At 33.7% G+C, this 16,770-nt stretch overlaps 1 protein-coding gene across 2 annotated transcripts in view; it reads left to right on the top strand.

The window, feature by feature from the left end:
* Nucleotides 1-16,770, top strand: part of LOC132910628 (monocarboxylate transporter 2-like) — a 42,995-nt gene that overhangs the window by 22,847 nt on the left and 3,378 nt on the right. For both annotated transcript variants that reach the window (XM_060966425.1, XM_060966424.1), the window contains 5 exons: nucleotides 14,408-14,593; nucleotides 14,896-15,043; nucleotides 15,223-15,499; nucleotides 15,789-16,032; nucleotides 16,554-16,691. In XM_060966425.1, coding sequence (XP_060822408.1) covers nucleotides 14,408-14,593; nucleotides 14,896-15,043; nucleotides 15,223-15,499; nucleotides 15,789-16,032; nucleotides 16,554-16,691 — 993 coding nt within the window. The remainder of the gene's footprint in view (nucleotides 1-14,407; nucleotides 14,594-14,895; nucleotides 15,044-15,222; nucleotides 15,500-15,788; nucleotides 16,033-16,553; nucleotides 16,692-16,770) is intronic.

A 16,770-nucleotide genomic window follows, 5' to 3' on the forward strand; every position in this document is an offset into this window, starting at 1 on the left:
AAAGTTTCCTTCTGTGAAAACTGGTTGCCTCGTGGAAACCGTAGCTTGAGTCATTCTAGTTTACTATGTGGAAAAGCGTTCGTGCGTTGGAAATTCGATGGGATACGTCGACCAACTTCTAGTTCATGTCTCTTCTTTAATGCGTGAATTTTGTGAAACGAGGATAGTTTCTACACTATTTTTTGAAGATATATGTATTCTTGAACTCGCCAGAAGTTTCTATGAAAATTTCGATGTAAAAGTAGAAAATTGGACAGAATGTGGAATACAAACTTGGAAATTTCTACTCAAGTGATTTAAGAAAGCGAAATATAAAGAAATGAAGAGGAAATTTTGATAATAACGACTGAAATCTTAAATCACTGATGACAAATGCATGAAAAAGAAGATGAGATTGATGTGGTAATGTTATACTCCAGAGTAGAATATCATTTAAAGAGTGCTGACTTGTATTGGAGAAGGAAAGTGCCAGCTTCCGGTAAAATATCTGTCCCTCGAGTTTATCCGGTTTAGATAAGTCGAAAAGCAGAGATCAAAATGAGAAACCTTCTTTATCGGCTCTGAAAGCTTGCAAGCTTAGTATTCAAATGTAGACGTGGATGATGTATAAGCTAACAATACATTTTTGTGTAGCCAGACTTGGTAGCTGCTGTCTCCACTTTAGTATCGTATCCACTGTTACCGATTCGGTATGAGATACAATTACAATATCTCTGATATATACATGTTTGTTTTTTTAGTGACAGTATATCTAAAAAAGATGAAATAGAATAGATAGTAACATTAAAAGTTACTAAAACGACTTAGGTATTATATTAGATTTTGATACCAATGTTTTGATTTTTTATGTGCAAAAATTTTGAAGAATGAGAATAGTAACTTGATTGCTGTGAAAATACTCAGTCATTATATTAACTGTCATAATAATGGTTATTAAAAATAATTTTTTGAAATGATCATGTAATATCATAAGTGTAAATTATAAAAATTTCTACTTTACTTTAAATGTGTGAATAGAATAGTCAAAATCTAGTAGCGAGCACCCTCAGCTAGTTGATAGCTCATGTCGACCCTATTCACATCTCAGAGTCACCCTAATTAATTTCACGATCTGTCTGATACGAAGCTTGAACAGTAAATGAGCTCGTACCACGATTTCACGGTCCTTATATAGACAGTGGCCACTACCTTCCAAACGTGACGTAATAATATATACTGCTGCCACAATAAATAATTGTTATAGCTATATCAACACATTATTTATTAAGTTTCATGCTTTTATTATTATTTTCTTTCGACAATTTTTTCTCAACAATTTATGACAGGTATGATACTTTACACATTCCTTCGTTAATTAAAGTTACCTTTACATTTCCATGTTATTAATTATGGAAATGTGAATGAAATGTAAATGAATGTAAATGAACTATGGAAATTAAATGGCATATGGCTACGTCAAAATATTGTTTTACCTTTTTAAGGTACAAGTAGGTACAACAAACAAAAACCAATAAATTTAAATATTGCAATTGCAAAAATTCAGTCATCATAAAAAATCAGGGCTGTTAATTATCGTTTTTTATTAGTGATTAATTACAAGTTTCTTTTAAGTGTAAGTGATCAAATTTACTGTCTCGGGAAGAATATTTTTGTGTATTTACAGTATTAGCTTACGATGCCAGAAAGCAAAGTCACACGTTAATGCACAAAGTAGCATTTTAGTCAAATCGATAGTCCCGGAACAAAGGAAATCCTCACGCGACTGAAAGTTATACAGTAGTTGAACAAACATCAACAAAAAGCTTTCTTCCACGTATGGTAAATACAAATATTCGGGCAAAACCCTTAGCTATCTCTTAGCAAATTAAGAACATGATTTTTCCCCTGTAAATATGAATCTTGGTAGTGAAATGATCAGATTCATTTTCTTTTACCTCTATCGACGACTTGCTGATTTATCATAATACTTAGTCTTTACTTATCTAATTAAGCGTTCTTTCTTAAAATTTATTTAGTTATTTAATTAAATTTTTGGCTTCTCAAAGACCACATTTGTCTTTTACTTTACTTACATATTTAACTTTTATGCAATTAACGAGGAACATAAATAATTCATCTTGTAAATTCATTATAAAATTATAAAAGCATTATTATGTATGTAAACGTTGAGTTTGTAGAGCAATTAATTTAATAAATCAAGTTGCGTACTATTTTGAAAGTCCGTGACAGTTTGCATAGAAATCAGCCAAAATTTGAAATTAGAAAATTGGAATCCAGAGATTTCTTCAAAGGATAAGGTCCTTCTGGCAATCTACGTGAGTAACTCGCGTCTATCCTCAAGAATCATTGTGCTTCTTACTTTCCTTCTATCTCTACCTACTCTTTTCTCTCGCTGACGACGCAATTTTTCGTTTCTCCTCTTTTTTCCATCTCTGCCTCGATTGAATTTCCTTTTTCTATTGTATGAAAAAGCAAAAACGAAAAGTCAAATTTTATACCGTTGTCCACTACATAATAAAAAATTCGAATATTCGTGCTTAAAATTTAATTTCCTCTATTTTTATAGAATTACTCGAATTAATAATAGAATTCTTGAAGAACAACAAACGATATCATCAAACAAATATACAATTAAATTCTGAACTTTCAAAGTCTACGAAAAGTTCAAAAGAGGAGAATCAGAAGTTGTTCAAAGTATCTTATAATAAATGTATGCGAAGAACATAAAAAATATTATTTAAAACGGACTAAACAGATAAGTCTACCGCTTGCCACTGCGCAGTAGCTTGATATTGCAAATTTTCAGCCATACCGGTACTCCAATCGCCAATCTCGTGTTTGTAGATCACCGTTAATACCCATTGCTGGACGAATTCGACAAGATTGGTTAGACGAAGTAGAAGAGCAGCCCACTAACCAGAGCCATTTGTTAAGAAGAATGGTGACCTCGGGCAATTTGGGTGCCAATGTATCTGCCGTTATATATTTCGTTCTTGGCGACATAGCACCGATTTTGTTGAACATACATCTTCTTTTATTCCTCGGCGATTAAATAGAATTCAAGACAACTACGCGAATAAACTGAAATTTTACTTTTACTTCTTTACTAAATTTATACGGAGAATGTTTACTATTATATTATTTTCGAAATCTCATTTTAATAATTGATAATCACTTAATCGTTTCATCTTGGGTAAACATGACATTGTACTTTTACGAACTAACTTGTTCTTCCGTTTACTAAATTAGTTTATTATAATCTAATTAAGTAAACGAATAATGTATTTGTCTTCGATAAAATTGACCTCAGATTTCAATATATTACGTCGTCTTTGCAAAACCATTAAAACAAGATATTTCTATTGACAAATGCTATATCTCATAAATAAAACAACAATTCGATCACGAAGGAGTGCATAACAAAATTTAGAAATATACTTACTCCAATCATTTCTACAATTTCCAAAACTCGCGTACCACCTTATCAAAGGTAAAGCTTATTATCTGCCTGGCAATTACACATAAGGTACGACGTCGTTTAGCGTTCTCCCCTTTAACATTACGAATACTTCTTTATTTGTCCTGGTCGTTGGGACGTGTCTCTGATCTTGTGATCAAAGTGATCTTGATTTTGGAACACGTTCAAAAAGAAAAGGAGAGGCGAGAAAGTAGTTACATGCAGCGCTCATGGTAGTTAATCGTTAACGTGGTCAAAGAGAATGTAAAGAAACCACGGCGTTAATGTAAAGATGGTGCACGACGCACGCAGAATTTATAACATTTGACGATTAGACAGCTGCAATACGGAGAGCAGGATAAAAATAGGGTTGAGCAGCAGGTATACGACATGACGGACTGTGAAATTTCATGAGATATTCGCGTGTTCCCCGAAGCCAACTTAATATAATAAGCACGTTCAGAGGACTTAAATATTCTAAGAGTTTGCACGTGTAGTAGATTTGGAAGTTTATCGTCTTCTGAAATCATCGAAACAGATTTCGATAAACTTCCTTTATTCTCTGTGACGTGCCGCTTAATTTGTAGATTTTACGAACGTCATCTAAGAGTTTTACAGATTGAGATATCGATTAAGATATAACCACGAATTTTTAGTGGAAAAGTCTTAAAATGGAAAATTTGTTGAATTATAAAAATACATGCATAAATTTATGTCTGATTGAATTATTTAAAAGTAATTACATGAAATATGTAGGAGCGTCATGTTTCTTGGATTCACGCGTAAGGTTTGGCTATATTGCTGGGTACATTGAAGAAAATAGAAGGTTTCCTTCCGGAACGCTCGCGGTGACTACGATGTGCGGTAGATTTATTTCAGACGTCTACTTGCGCATTCAGCCGACGATTTGAAAGCAGTTCGCGCGTCGTACCTTAGAGGAGCTTTGCAAAGATACTAACTCCTCGTCTGCATAAATTGCGACAGTGGCGTGATTCTTTTTAACATCTGTATTTCTGGAGGGATTTGCGGCCGAAAATTGAAACTCAATTTTATTTCAGGACTCTATCGTATCGAGAAACTTCCACAAAAAAAAAGGCAGTAGAAATATATTTTCTAAACAAATATGTAATCAAATATTTTATAAAATTTGTGTTTATTATGTAAATATAAAAAAGTCAAAATCCTTTAAGAATGAAGATTTAAAGATTAAAAACTAAAATTAGAGACACTGTTTTTCCAGAAAGCTTCTCACTTATATAACTCAACACGCGATTTATGATAGATACCATTTATCACGAGTGTATCGAGCAATCAAAAAATGAATGTTTTCAAATAATTTATGTATAATATTTCGATTAGTACGATGAAATTCGTACTCAGAATTAATTAAGTATATCGTCCATAAGGCATAAATCTGTAGGAAGTGACTATTTTTATGAGGTTAAATAGAGAAACAGGTTTTCTTGTTGATTCCTGTTTCCTTTAACTTATTTTATATAGGTAAACTAACTAGCAGAGTTGTCAAAAGAAATCGGAATTCAATTAAGATTTTTCTCGCGTCGATCTCTCTCTCTCTCTCTCTCTCTCTTTCTCTTTCTCTTATAATTGATTTCTTCCTTTACTGCTAATTTGCCGCGAAAGCTATGCGTGCAAAATGTTCGTAGCTAACTATCGTGTCACGCGACGATATGTAAATTGTTGTAGAATAATTGGATAAAGATACGAAGTATCGTTAATTCAAGAGTGATATGTTAAATAACAATAAATTATGTTAGAACTCGTAATCCAGCAATTATTATAGTACACGCTTCGGCAGTTAAATTTTTAGAGTTTATCTCCGTTACTATCTTTTGTAACGATCGATCGACTTTTCCTGTTGACATTGATTTATCGTTCCTCGACAGATCGGGTAAACCGTTTTATCGATTTGCTCAGCGGGCTGAATGCATTGGAACACTGAATTTAATTCAATTCTTGGTTGAATATTACGGTTTTGTGCCACTTCAATTACCTACATTAATTAAAAAGAGTTCCTGATTTTTTTTCAAAAGCCTATAATTAGTGGGGATAATAAATCGATACTGAATTTTTAAGTAACGAAATGATATAGCAAACATATAATTGTTAAATATATATGTTTTATTAGATGATTTTGTCCAATGTTTCTTAAATGATTAAACTTTACTAACAGAATTTTTTGAATTAATACTATTTGATATTTTTTCTTATTTAATTTCTTAATTTTTATCTTTCATTCCCAGAATAAGTCCATCAATTAATATAAAAATAATATTAATAAAACCAATATAACCATTCTATAATACATAATTTATACAAAGATTAATTTTAAAACACTTTTCTGTTGTAACTATGTTCCAAGATAAATCAAATATTGCAACCCAAAAGCCGTCTATTAAATAATTTAATCTCCTTCGCTCCTTCAAAACTGATCAAAAAACCAGAGACAAACAATTGGGAAAATATACCTAATCGTTCTCGCCTGAAACTAAAATATCGATTTTTCATCCCTTAGTTCTCCCCATATGCAAAACTGATAAGCTTGACCAGCGTAGATATTTGAATCGATCCCGATTTATCGCGGGCCAGCGCGAATCCAAACGCAAACTGTATGGCCATGAAAGCACGTGGCTAGGTTGGAAAACGAAGGGATTGGCCCACTGGTTTCCCCTACGCAAGTCCAGCTTGCGACGGTCCTCTTCTGTGAACCACCTAACCGAATCCAGTCAGCGTTCGACAACGCGCCCCTCGTCTAGCGTGTTACGTCCCTTTTCTACTGAAATCCCGTGATTTTTTGTCACAAAGTGTCAGTCGGGTTTTGCTCCAGACAGGAAACAAAGTGCAGTCGATCTGGCTCGAGGGAATAGGTAGTTTCAAATACGAAACAGTGCACGTGGCTTCAAGTGTTTATGGTGGTTTGAAATACAGAGACGTGGAAAATATTATTATCATCGTTTCATAAATTTTTCATTTTGTGTTTTAATTAGAATCGATAAGAGAAATTTTTTAATTTTTCTATGATATTTTGATGAATTTTAAAAGTGATCAGAGGGGGAATGATTTTTGTTGAAAAAGCTAGTTCCAGAAAGATGAAAATTGAAAAAGATGAGAAAGAGAAGAAAAAGAATGCTACGTGATACTTTTTGGTATGGCATGTTGTTTTAGGTATTTTTATTTCGATCGAACAACACGTAGCATCGTTGACCCCTTTCAGCTGGAAACTGATTATTTTAGAAAATTTTTACCGCGATCCAAGCATAATGTAGTGGACAAAACTTTATTGAATTTTCCATAGGAGGCACTTTTTCTATAGATACCTATAATACTAAGGGAAAAATTGAATAAAAAATTTCCTAAATGAAATGCATTAAAAAATCTTTCCATTGTAATAGGGAAATCAAATTTCGATTAAACCATTTTTCTCTTCCTTTTCGCTCGACTGAGCTGAAATACCGTAACGAATTTGCAATAAATTTGACCAAAAATCATCCGGTATTGAACATGAAATATGAGCAAAGGGCCGAACCGCTTTAGATTATATGAATCGTCGCATTGTTACGGATCGTTTACCTTTCAAAACCGCACGCTCCGCATTAGGATTCTGTTGCTGGTATATTCACGAACTTTTACTTTCGTTTATTTACCCGTTCCAACTTGACTCAATTACAATGGACCAGGAATATGTCTACATATTCAGCTCTTTAGTTAACGCACCCCCTTTGCTCTTGTTTGCCGAGCTTTTAGTGTAATTCAACGGAGAACACTGCTACTTGTGACCTGGATACGCACATGTTAGATTTAAACGAGTGAGTTAGATGAGTCTTTGGTTTGTCTCGTGATCGTATCGATACTCTTCTTTTATATATGGTATCTTTTGTCATTTTTCGTACAGATTACATAAGATGATTTGGTATTACGAATAGCGAAATATTCAAGCTTCCGATTCAAGGACACAATTGCTTATATTCAGTCATCCACATGTGAATTATTCTGAATCATTTAGAACATTTTATTTGTCACGTTCTGTATTTATAAATATAAGTTCAGGAGAGAATTTCTTTAAGTGCACGTAGGTTTTAATTAGTCGACTCTCGATTTAATTATTTCGCTACTTCGTTCATTGCAACGTAAACTTTACACGCACTGTTAGGTAACGAAAATAAATTATAACTGTCTTTATGCAAATAACATGGACTAATAACGCAAGACATTTTTACATTAAACTTTCTGCATCCTTTCGTTATAAAAATCCATGCAATATTTATGCGATCAACTCAATTCGATCGATGTCCACTTGGTGACTTCCAGGAATGCCAACCCTACTTAATTGCTCATTATCAACAGAATTCGAAATAATTGTCTTCTACCGATTTCAATAAATTTATACCTAAAGAAATTACTATAGTATATCTTTCTAAATATTCAAAATTTTATTCGTTTTTAACAATTCCGATATTACAAGTTTTTTGGCAATTTAATAACGTTAGGTTTCTAATTTCGATGTATCGGTAATCGAATGTTTTACATTCTTTATCTGAAAAGAAAGACATGAAATGAGCGAGAGGAAACAATATTACTTTTTCTCTTCTATTTCATTTAACAAGTGGAAAGATAGTAGGTTGCTCGAGTCGAGGCATTAGTCTCGAATTCAGTTTTGTTCTGAAGTGGAACTTCCGACTCGGTTTAAAACTTCTCCCGCGAAACTTTCCGAGTAAAAGAATAGAAAGGACACTCGGTTTACCAACTTTATCTGCGTGGCTATCTTCCATCTGCCACAAGGTATGGGATTTAATCTCCACCATGGCCGGAATAAAGTTTCCAACATATTTTTACTGCTAATATAGTCGATACCTTGACCCTACGAGCTTATCATGAAATTGAAACCCAATGACTTTTATAGAATTTTATTAACAATATTTCTAAACCTGTTTACTATAGAATATTCCAGATCCGATTCTAAACATAAATCTATTGTATCATAATTTCTCTCCATGTGGTAGTTTTAAAACTAGTTTTGAAACGATGAATCCTCCCTGAGGATGATTTTCGGAATAAACTTATTTATAGGGTAATCTTCGAACAGCGAAATTTGACCGTTGCTTCTTTATCATCTTTCTCATCTGTCCCTCGGGTATTAAGAATGGCAAATTTATTTTGAAAGTTATATGCTTTGTGGACCTTCTAATATAAAGGAAGGAAACAGAAGGCAGCCGTAAAATATAGATACCAATAAAAGATCAAAATACGATAAAATATTTTTAACATAGAAATCTCTAACACTGGAAATTCAACCTAAACATTAAAATTTTAGTCTTATTTTTTTATGATACGAAAATCTTTAATTTAATAAACTACAGTGACCAAAATAATTAAATAGACAGAGATAGTATTCCATAATGAGAAACAAAAGATAGTAAATATGGACAGTGTGCCTTGGTGAAAATAGTCAAGGGATGAAGAATCGAAACCGTAACGAAAGGAATGTCGTACTTTGTCCCGCTCGCGAGGACAGCGGGGTAGCGACTTCCGGTGAAATAGGTGAACTTTCCTTCTCAGGAGAGTGCGAAGGAGTCGTTTGTCTGCAAGAACGAAGAGGTCCAAAGGAGATCGAAGAAGATGAAAATCAGGATCCTAGGTCTGACCTTGCGGATACAATTTACGTGGTCCTTTTAGTCAATAATTTGACCATCCATTCTTTTTTATGGTGCATATTTTTTTACTGAAATTTTATTAACTTCTAGATTCTATTTTTGCAAATTTACTAACAAAATCTAATTTGGCCATTTATTTTAATAACTGTAAATTTTAGGCAGCTGATTAAATATTCAATACAATGAATGTTAACTTTTATAAATCGAGTTGTCATTTTCTGTAAGAAAATTTGAAATGTTCTTTGAAACATTCTACAGTGATTATAAAATATACTATAATGTTCATAACAATCTTATAGACACGTCATAGCGATAAGTATACGCTACATATTCCTTCGCTAATAATAATTAAGTTAAAGTGGAAATTTTTAAATGACCATAAGTAAATCGTATAAGCCTTCAAGGCAAGCGTTCAGTGCTCTCATTATGGTTGTTTTTCGTGCGGTGTAGATACATCGCACGATGTACCATAAGACAGCATTACTACCCGGAGAGTGGTTGGGGTTGGGTAGTCGTAGTAACCGGCGTTATGGTACAAATTCTTGCCACGGGAATTCACGGGGCTGTCGGAGCATGGTTGCTGTTGGAAGGAACGAAACGATACCGTCAACCTGTTTTCAACGTAGGTACGATATGCAAGGATCAACGATCCTATTTTCTAATCTTAATGTTTAACTGTGCGCTCACAGCCTCTCCGTGGCTAAATTACTTAATAAAACGCGCACGCTCTTGTGTATCTATCTTGTGAATATATCTATTTTAAAATTCGTAAAATATAAAAAATTTCAGAATAGAAATGAAAACTTATATGAAGATGTTAAAATTATACGTTATATACAATAATAAAATATATTTTAATGAAGCATATGTTATAACTAAGATTATGGTTAAAAGAATTTTAGAGAAAACGTAATATATGATATTAATCTTTCGCAAAAGTTACTTTTTTAATAAACCAAAATAAAGTGACAAGTAGGAATAGGTCTAGAAATAGAACCAAAAATTTTTATGGCTTTCAAACAACAAAAATTAGAAGAAAATGGCACGACATAAGTGTATAAATATAAAAACCAGCACATGTCGTCATAAAAGCTTACACCAGCTACTTTGCAAACTCTACACATTCGATGTTTCTAAAAGAGCCATCTGTACTAATTCATCACACGTTCCTAAATCATCAGCCCCACACACAGAACATATTGATATCAAGTTATATTTAAATTTGCCAGAGGAATACAAATCTAACCAGTGTTTCCCTACGATCCACATGTTCTCGAACAGGACTTTAAAATTTATCGCGCGCAGTCAGTGCCAAACAGAGAAACTCGCGAAGTTGAACTCTGACCAGGACCTTGACAACGAGACGGAAGCGTCCAGTATACTATATCGTATGAATATTTCATGCGGCTGGGAAAAAAGGAACGATTGTATTTGAGAAACTATAATTATGACCATTTCAGAAATGTTTTACGTATCGAGTGTTGTTAGACTGAGTTGAAAGCGATTCTTTATTATTATTTACAAATGGTCCCGGAAACTTATATTAAAATCACTTCATGTTAACGTCGTTGTCGTAAAACTCTAACTCTTGTATCGTCTGACTTATGTTTTTGGAGCCCTGCCGCCTCTTTATTCTTTATCCTCTCGATGCTCTTCTAACTACTAACGAGCACTACTTTCCCTTTTTGCTGTCCGTTTATGAGCGTCGTTGTTTAAGAACCAAGCACATTTCGACGACACGCGAAATTTTTTGTGCAACCTGTAAGGTCTTTTACGATGACGATGAAGAAAAGATAAATAGTATTTTTAAGAGAATATCTGGATTGTGAATTTTAAATAATATCGAGCAAACGATGATACAATCTATGGTAAATTTGAATTAAATAAAAGATTAACACGAACACATACACACACAAAGATATTCCTAAATTTTTCGCGCAAAATTTCACTCGTACTTGTTCAAAGCGAATTTTTATTCTTCTTGGAAAATTATTTAAAGATTTCACTTAAAAAAGAATCATATAATATAATAGATTAAAATTAAGAAAGATTCTTTGAAAGACTAAAACAATACAAAAATGTAAACGTTGACACAAATGACCCAGGTTTTTCGTGATGTGTCAAAACAGAAAAGGAGCAATGAATTCTTTGAAATGAAGACATTTATCGCGTGAGATTAAGAAAACAGACCACATTATGGAATTTTTGTAATTATTATAATAAACGAATGATCATTGTATAGATCTTCGGTTATACTTTTTATACTTTATCGAAATTCCTTCGAGGTAACCGAACTTCTCGTTCAGATACAGTTGCTATGAAAGCGAGCTTAGAATCTTGCAGGGTCATTGACCTTCTCTTTCGCCAATTCACTCTCCCTCTCGTTCGTTTTCTGGCTTCAAAAGAAATTCAAGGGTGAAACTGTGGGCCAGACACTGGTGGGATTTTCGATAGAGGATCCTGATCTTGACCGATGACAGGGGTGGCAAGGGATCAAGAAAAGAGAATCGGTATATAATAGAGGCAGCGTTATACAGTGGATATCTTGTTTGAAATCTACAAGTTCGGGACGAACCTTTTTGCTTTCACTTCCCACATTATTGCAGTACTAAATCATGTACGTTATGACAATACATTACTAATACATGGTATACAATGTTCTTTTAAATGTTTTATGTTTATGAAGAATTATTTATAAATTATATTCTTTAGTACTGTGATTACCAGAGTTTTGTCTAGTTCTATTAAATATATCTTTCCTATATTTTCGAAACGATCATCAAATAATTTTCTGTATTAAAAGTAATTTACTATTATCAGTAAATGTAGGAAAATATCTATGTTTCATTTTAATGAAAAAACTGCAAACAATTGTGTTTATGAAAACGATATTTTCTAATCTTTTTATGAAGCATTTTGATTCGGTTTTTCCTGCTAATGTTATCAAATAGCAATTATAATTAACTGGATAATAGTATAATTGTGATCAAAACATTGCAAATATGTCTTTATACTATTATTTAAGTTCATTGTTTAAGTTCCTTGCAAAATGTATTCAAAAACACACGCCAAAAAAATTATTTTCCTTATTTCAAATCTTATTTCTAATTTATTTATTTTATGTCCACCTTTTTTCGCCACCAAAATACCGAAAAGAACTGTGGCTGTCACAGAACAAAAAAGATGAGGTATTAAAGGGGAAAGAAAAGACCGAGAGTAAAAAAGCGAGCCATGCCTTACGAATAGGTTATTTCCCACAAACGTGGAATCGTTTAACACGGAGCCTATCATGTCCCAACCTTTCTGCCGTGATTAATAAGTGGTCCTTTTTGTCATCCGTATAACTTGGTGTCTTTGTAACTAAGTCGTAAAAAGAACTGCTCGGTCAGATGATCGATAAATTCGTCCCAAACAGTTGTTTCGTACTTAAGGGAAACATCCCTTAGTCTTCATACTTTGTATCTTTCGTTTGGGAAGAATAAATCTAATACGTGGTAAAAGTCAGATTCCATGAAATTTCTACACATTCTACACAATTTATACCACGAATTTTTCTCTTCGAATTAAACAAAAAGAAAGTAATTCTTCAAAAGAAAAGTACAAGAACCCTTTCACACTTAAAGAATCTCTCAAGTACAAGTATCGCAAGAAAGCTTTTCAAAAATCGCAATTCACTTACTCGAAAGACTCCATTCGAATTCATCGTGTTGATCCGACGACAAAGCTATTGAATCAAAGTAGATGCAGCAACACGCCAGCCCACTTTCTCAATAAAGACTGCATCCGTGACCGTCAAAAGCAAGTTGCAAGATTAATAACCTCTCGTTTCATCCTCCAGAGTACCCTTTTGTCTACGAGAGCCGGCTCTATCTTTTACGATAGACGGCATTCTTCGAACGATTGATCGATGAGCCGACTCGACAAACGCGGCTTCAGCAAACAGTGAAAATTAATTAAATGACCGAGCGGAGCGCTGCTAATCGTTCAGGCTATTCGTCGTGGCCGTAATTAAAACAGTCTTAACCTCGATCGCGAGTCAACTTCTGTTTAGCAAGGTAGTCGACATTTAATAGGCGGTTTTAAGAAGACCGATCGCTGCGGTTGTGGTAAAAGAAAACGTGTAAGCAAGAAAGAACGATTACTGGTACGATCGTTTGTGGTCGTTTCAAAATGGATTAGAACCGACGACGAAAGTGGTAATAGTTCTGTCTCGGAACGGAATCGATTTATCATATTCGATCTCTTAACGGTGAATCAATTGAACGAAGGCGAGAATCGTGGTGAAAATACGGTGTCTAGCACGAAATGGCGAGTCAGAAATATCGATCATGCCACTACACGGTTCTAATTGAGAGGAACTCTGGGTACGTAAAGCGTTTATTATGATTACAAACCGCGAAGGTGAAATATGGATCGAACGTCAAGGGGCGAAACTCGAGTCCGTAACAGCATACGAACCGCATAAATCGTATATCGAACGGTGCAAATGAAGCTTGAGAGAAATTGAATATCAATGAATGATAAGGCGCGAATTTATATATACAAAAAATTATCGAGGTATAGTATGGTTTATAATTATTCGTACGATACACCTCTTATAGTATTTTGTACACTTTATATAATATTTCATATACTTTAATATTTTATGAAGTATCAAGTTTCTAATAAATTGGATCCGTTACTTTAGTAGCTGTTTTTCGTGAAATATCAGATTAATATCTACTTATTGATATCTCAATCACTAGCTGCTCTCATCAATCAAAGGAAGACAGTTCCTTTAAGAAAATCTGTCGATCAATATGAAAAAGGAACGGATCTAAAAGGTGCAAGCGCTATCCATTAATGTACAGTGATGGAAGAGAATCATTTTATCTACATATATATAGCTTGAAAAAGTAATAACTTCATTTAGGATATAGAAGCAGAATTGTGCAATAAGAAAAGTATAATAAGCTACAAACGTCGCATAAGGAAAGAACAATAAAAGTTTCATCAAAAATACTAAAAAAATTCGCGTTTAAATTCATACTTGTAATAAATGAAAAGTTTATATAATAGATCCCAGTTTTTGTAAAGCTATTTTATCTGTTTGAAACTCCGAAACATTTCTATTATGCGGTCATAAAGTTACTAAAAGAAGAATATGTATAGAGATACAGCTATTTAATGAACTTGCACGGTGTTACGTATATCACATAAAGTCTTTTTACTGGGAACAATATAAACCAAACAACGATGTTCAACGATCAAAAAGCGATTAAGAAAGTTTTATCTTTTATAGGGTGGCTGGGAGCAATGTCTACAGGAGTGGCTCTACTAGTTTCACCCGTAACAATAGCGTTCTGTCGGAGGAAAAGTACAAGACTCACCGCGGTTTTGGGTGGCCTCGTTACAGCACTCGGTTGCCTTTTCACTTCTTTTGCTTCGCAGTTCCATCAGTTGTTCTTCAGCTACGGTACAGTTGTCGGTGAGTCACTGTAAAAATACAACTATTTCTTCTACTGCTGTTTCTTCTCATAGAAGAAAGAAAAATGACAGAACTTATATAATATAACGATTCTTCTTCATCGATTAAACATCATCCATCTTCCATCTTAAGCAATTGTGACTCGACTTTTACAAGTTTTCGTACGTCACTTTTACCCTCAACAGTTTCAACACAAACGATTCCCTTGAATAATTCCTTAGATAAAACTTCACTTTGGGAAGAAATACTGAGGGATCGAGATAATGGCAAGTTCATGGACTGTGTTTAATTACTTTACGCAGGTATAGGGGTTGGCATGACGAGGGACTGTAGCACGCTGATGGTGGCGCAATATTTTAAAAGGAGAAGAGAACTGGTTGAAATTTTCATCGTATCCGGAAGTGGCCTTGGTATCGCTGTAATGTCGGCTTTCATAAAGGGAATGATTAGGTAACAAAAGAGATATTCTTATCCGAGCTATTACATAAAGCTCTAATTCATATTCATTGATATTTGTTAAGTCAAGCGTGATGTAACATAAAAATACTTGATTCAAAATGAAAAAAGAGAAAACAATTTCCTAAATAAAAAAAAGCAAAATTATAAAAAATCCTGTATTCCGATTTTAGCAAAATTGGTTGGCGTTTAGGACTTCAGGCAGTAACGGGTGTCGTTTTCCTGACATTCATCCTGGGTACCTTTTATCGAAGCGCATCCCTATATCATCCACAACGTAGAGCCATTTTACATTTGAAAAATCAAAAACGTAAAATTAAAGATAAAAACAAGACAGACGACGGACCACCGTTCTTTGACTTCAGTACGCTGAAGAGCAAAACAGTAAGAATATTGCTGGTGTCCACTGGAATATCTGCCTTCGGGATCAACACCCCGATATTTTACTTGGTAAAATGCGTAATAAATTTCTTTAAATCATTAAATGCTATATGTTTGGAATATTTGAAAGTGCAAAATTAATAGAATGCATATAATATGCAATAGAATTATAAAATATTCACAGAAAAGTGCTTGTTATAATGTTCAATAGGAGAAACAAATTTCTATATAAATTCCATTTTATTGGTGGTGTCTATAAAAATATAAAATTGCATGAACATCCGCAATCTAATAACTGCAAGAGTGGGAAAATATTTTGAACTAAATTTTGTCGCTTAAATATTTTATTTCATTGTAGGCACATCAGGCCGAGGAAGAAGGTCTTGGTGACACGGTGATCCTACTTCAGGCTTACCTCGGTTTGGCCTGGACCCTCGGCTGTGTCGCCTTTGGCCTTTTAGTTGTGCATCGCAGCGTCGAATGTAGGATAGCGCGTCAGTATCTTACGCAAGCGGCGATATTTGTATGCGGATTGTGCATTTTGGCCCTCACTGCCGTTCAAGGAAATTATCATGGATATGTGCTGTTCGCCTGGATTTACGGTACAGTATCCTCGCCTGCAAACATGCGTGAATACTTAAGAAAAAATATGTTTCCTTTCAGGATATACATCTACTTCCTTCTTAAGTTCTCGACTCTTTTGGATTATCTATAACTATATATATAATATATTGTATAATAAATATTAAATAATAAACTATATATATAGTTTATTATTATGTATTATTATTTATTATTATTTATTACTATATATAATATTTTTATAATTTCATCTCCTTTCTTTTTCATTAATATATTTTTCTTGATTTATTCTTCTACAAAGAATGTTTCATTGCAGATAGAGCTTTGCTTATATAAGATTAAATAAAATAGGTAAAGTTATGTTGAATAATGACAGTGACCTCGTTCAAAAAGATTCTTAAAAACTTTTCCTTTCTTAACTTTGACTTTGATTAGCTCACTAACGACTCACATTCACCCCGAAATTGGAATTTTACCACTTCTTTATTATAAATTCAAGTTAATTCCGGTTTTAATTAAGATTAAACACTGAATTTTGCAGGCATCTTCTGTGGTGGTTACCACTACAGTCTCAAAATGTACACCTATGAGAGAGTCAGAGCAAGAAATTTCGCAAGAACGTGGGGTTTCGTGCAATGTTCCCAAGCTATACCAATAGCAATTGGAGTTCCAATTTCAGGTAAAAGTGAAATATTTAATTTGTTTGAAGAATGTTCTCAATGTTACTACATTTTCAAGGACGCAATATAACATCGATC

Source organism: Bombus pascuorum, chromosome 9 (genome assembly GCF_905332965.1).
Source record: "Bombus pascuorum chromosome 9, iyBomPasc1.1, whole genome shotgun sequence".
NCBI lineage: Eukaryota > Metazoa > Arthropoda > Insecta > Hymenoptera > Apidae > Bombus > Bombus pascuorum.